The sequence below is a fragment of the Balaenoptera ricei genome, chromosome 3 (genome assembly GCF_028023285.1).
Source record: "Balaenoptera ricei isolate mBalRic1 chromosome 3, mBalRic1.hap2, whole genome shotgun sequence".
Taxonomy (NCBI): Eukaryota; Metazoa; Chordata; class Mammalia; order Artiodactyla; family Balaenopteridae; genus Balaenoptera; species Balaenoptera ricei.
Window position 1 is genome coordinate 174,109,647 of NC_082641.1, and position 4,360 is coordinate 174,114,006.

The 4,360-nt window shown below is 43.6% G+C and overlaps 1 protein-coding gene across 1 annotated transcript; it reads left to right on the plus strand.

Annotated features, from left to right (window-relative positions):
• The first annotated feature begins 443 nt into the window (after positions 1–443).
• On the plus strand, positions 444–2,767 carry LOC132364061 (group XIIA secretory phospholipase A2-like). Its single transcript, XM_059919814.1, has 2 exons — positions 444–475; positions 2,287–2,767. The coding sequence occupies exons 1-2, from the start codon at positions 444–446 to the stop codon at positions 2,765–2,767; spliced, it is 513 nt and encodes a 170-aa protein (XP_059775797.1).
• Positions 2,768–4,360: the final 1,593 nt, after the last annotated feature.

The window sequence follows — 4,360 nt, forward strand, 5'->3', positions numbered from 1 at the left end:
GATATGGGTTGTCTCAGCTAATTCCATGGGGGAGCTCTGGAGTGGGTACCATGGAGATGCTCCATCTTGAGGCAAAGCCTTTCATCCCCCTGTTTTAGTCAGTCATTGGTTATGGGTTGCCTCTGGGGGTGGGGTGTGTACATAACTTGACAGGCAAAGTGATGAATGGGATCTGGGCAGAGCACCAGGTGTGTTCACTACAGTGCTCAAAACTTTGTCTGGTTATGTTTACCCACTGCCTCAAAAGTTGCTATACAGAATATGAATGTCACTTCCTCTTCATTTTAAAGTGTTCAAAATAATGATTTCCCATAAACCATGTTGCATCATCACATGATAAAGCCAGGGGTGAGTAGCTTACATGTAATTCTTAATTCTTTACAGTCTCAAGGATTATGGTGTCACTCAGGCTTAATTCATGTTAAGTGTTGGTGTACAGGATGATGTTAGTACCTCCCCCGGCCCCATTTCCTGGCTTACTACGTAGAACTAGTTCCATGAAAATATATTTTAAAATAAAACAAATAAAGGAAAAAAATCAAATTTTGTTAATGTCATGAGTGTATTCCCCCCACCCCCAAAGAACTAAGGGATTTTTCTTTTTTTTTTTAAGATTTTTTTGATGTGGACCATTTTTAAAGTCTTTATAGAATTTGTTACAACATTGCTTCTGTTTTATGCTTTGGTTTTCTGGCTGCGAGGCATGTGGGATCTTAGGTCCCTGACCAGGGATTGAACCTGCATCCCCTGCATTGGAAGGCAAAGTCTCAACCACTGGACCACCAGGGAAGTCCCAAGGATTTTTCTTTATGTACTCATCTCCCAGCTGTTGTGCAATGGCTCTTACTGTTACTGAACCAAACTTGGGTCTGCTCGCCCACTCGTAGTAAAGCCAATCTACTGACACCAGGTTGTGGTGAAGGAAAGTGCAGGCAGGGTTTATTGCAGGACGCCAAGCAAGGAGTCCAGGCAGCTAGAGCTCCAAGGCCTAAACTCCACGATGGCTTTCAGGGAAAGGTTTTTAAAGACAGGGTGAGGGAGAAGGTTGCAGGGTGTGATCAGCTTGTGGACATTCTTTTGATTGGTTGGTGGTGAAAGGTAATTGGGAGTCAACATCATCAACCTTCTGGTTCCAACCGGTCTGGGGTCTACATGCTTGTGGGCAGCATACAGTTAACTTCTTTCCATCTGGTGGGGGTTTCAGTATCTGCAAAACAGCTCAAAGGACATGGACAGAATATTATCTATAGCCCTTGAGGAGGAACTAAAGGTCCTTGGCTTTGTTTAATGGCTAAACTATTATTTTGTCTCACTTGACTTTTTTCCTTTTTTTCTGCATTTTCTCACTTCTCTGATTAAATTTATACTTTGGAACTCAGGGAAGACCTAGGAGGATAAAGTTTTTCTACAATCAAGAGGTGGGTGGAGGACATGAAGTGAGGGTGCCTGTCCTGGGAAGACCCCATGGGGTCCTGCTTTGTTACACTCACATCTGCCCTTTCCTTCAAAAAATTGTCCTCATCTAAACGGGAGCTGCTGTGGCAGGTTATGATCCTCATCCTTAGGGAGCATCTTGACTAATGACTGTTAGAGATGGGGGTACGAAAGGCCAGCCCCTTATCGCAGAGTGGGAGCAACTCTGTGTTACCACCCATGCTCCAGGGCTCCTCCTGGAATCAGGGTGATGTTTGACTTTGGCTGAACCTACCTCTTTTTTTATATTTATTTTTTTTATTTTTTGGCCATGCTGCAGGGCATGCGGGATCTCAGTTCCCTGACCAGAGATCCAACCCCTGCCCCCTGCAGTGGAAGCGCGGAGTCTTAACCACTGGACCGCCAGGGAAGTCCTAAGAACAAGCATTTTTGTTCAACTCCTTCATCTACCTTATCCTGTTTTCCTCACTCTCCCTCTCTCCTGGCAGCATCCCCAACAAATCACGAGCACCCAGTCCCCACCTACAGAACTTGACCTAACACAATCCCTCCCTTATTTGGCTGTATCATCAAAACAGGAAAAAAGAATTCAAGGTTTCCAGCTCTTTCTGGTTTTATTCTGAGACAAGATTTAGAAATACTGTACATGGGCCCGCCTCCCAGGTGGAAGCCCAGTGAAGGCGGCTAGGACCAGCCTCGCAGCCAGGAAGGACACATGGGTATGGGGCTGGTTGCAGCCACTCAGCCCGGGTTCAGCAAGGCTGCCGAGGGCATCCTGGGGGCTCCGTGGAGTTGCACCCATGACGCGGCTCCAGGGACCCGTGGGGTCCCACGTGGCGCCGATGACTTTTCTCCCTCCCTCCTCTTCCTCCTGACCGCTACTTTCAGGTGCCAGGAGCAGGCCCAGGCCACCGACTGGAGGTCTACCCTGCAGGCCAACCGGAAGGGTGTTCACAAGATAGACAACTGCCTGAATGCAGTCTTGGACCTCCTGGGAGGAGAGGACTGGCTCTGCCAGTGTAAATGCAGTGCTGGATCTAAGCCTTTCCCACGTTGTGATGAAAAACCATCCCCACCGACGGGATGTGGCTCTTCACCGTTTGGCGTTCATCTGAACATTGGCATCTCTTCCCTGACGAAGTGCTGCAAACAACGCGACAGGGGCTACGGGACGTGTGGCAAAAGCAAAAAGGACTGTGATGACGAGTACCAGTGTTGTCCCTCCAAGATCTGCCAAGATTTGCGTAAAACGCTAGGACCAGCTCAGCATGTAAGTGAAACCACAGTGGAGCTCTTTCTTGACAGTGTTATACATTTAGGCAGTAAATCATAACTGGGTAGCCAAGGAGCCTCATGTAGCTGTCGCTACAATGAAAAAACTGATCTTTAAAGAAGATGTAGGTGGTGACAGCAGATGAGGACAGATGAACATAACCTTTGACAAAGAACAAATGTTTTAACTGCATAAAGCTGCCTTATTTTTGTGAAAGGGCTATTTTTTTAAAACATCTTTATTGGAGTATAATTGCTTTACAATGGTGTGTTAGTTTCTGCTGTATAACAAAGTGAATCAGCTATACGTATACATACATCCCCATATCCCCTCCCTCTTGCGTCTCCCTCCCTCCCAGCCTCCCTATCCCACCCCTCTAGGTGGTCACAAAGCACCGAGCTGATCTCCCTGTGCTATGCGGCTGCTTCCCACTAGCTATCTATTTTATGTTTGGTAGTGTATGTATGACCGTGTCACTCTCTCACTTCGTCCCAGCTTACCCTTCCCCCTCCCCATATCCTCAAGTCCATTCTCTACGTCTGCGTGAAAGGGTTATTTTGACATTAAAACTTCAAACTAAAGAAAAAAAATGGGGGAGGTTATCTTTCTGGATGTGCTGCCTTAGTGTGCCTGATTGTCTTGACCAATTTCAGAAAAGGTGCATATTAAGGGGAGAATTTTTTTAAAAGAAAGAGTCTGTAACTCAATTTTCACAACTGTATTTACCAAAAAAATAAGGCCAAGTGTAAAATTCATTGTAAAGTATGTTCAACATTATCTTATTTGGAAATAGGGGAAAACTTCTCTTATGTTTGTTTACTGTAAACATTTAAATATACATTTATGCTTGGAAAACAATGAACACTGTACTTGGATCATGGCAGGATGCAAATAAGGTCCCTTGTTATTAATATTATTTTATTGATAATGATGAGGATGATGGTTGAATCCTATTTGAACTTAGAGTACTTAGTCCTTACACCATACTGCCACCTTCCGGGGAACCTAAGGAATAAGAAATTCAAAGTAGCTTCAAGTGCTGGGTTTATGAAACAGGCCGAAATCTTTGGGATGTAAGGAACGGAAGCAAATCCCACAGAAATATTAACTAGCACCTTTTTATATCACCTTAAATCTATTAATATGTTCTTATTGCATTTGAAAATTCAGGTCCAAAGATACTCATTAAGTTAATAAGCTAACTTTGTAACACGTGCATAAAAATGGGAGTTAGGAACTTTATTCATCCCTCCACCTACCCACGCGTCATCCACCCATCCACCCACCCATCATCTACTCATTCATCCAACAAATGTTTAAGATATACTTTCTCTGTGCTCAGTGATTTTATGTCAGGATTATTAATTTTACTCAATCTCAATTTTCTCATATTTCAAGTGGGGTTAATCATGCCAATCCATTTACTCTTTAGGGGAAAGAAATACATTCATGGCACTAACAAAATTTTATTTTCTTTCTTTTATTTGTCAAAAAATGCATTTTTCATGCAAATAGTTCTAGGCAATAAAATCCGATAGTTGGTGCAGAGCAAGTTTGGGAATAGAGAAATGCTAGGGGATTAAAATAAAGATGTTGCTATGTAGTTAACTCATAACACTGACATATTTTGAGTAGCTATTGTAAATTATATAC

Excerpts from the sequence above, each read along its gene's own strand:
- LOC132364061 (XM_059919814.1), top strand. The coding sequence starts at position 444 with ATGTTAGTACCTCCCCCGGCCCCATTTCCTGG. Across the intron at positions 476-2,286 it reads CCCCCGGCCCCATTTCCTGG|TCCCTCCCTCCTCTTCCTCC; the intron begins CTTACTACGTAG and ends CGATGACTTTTC.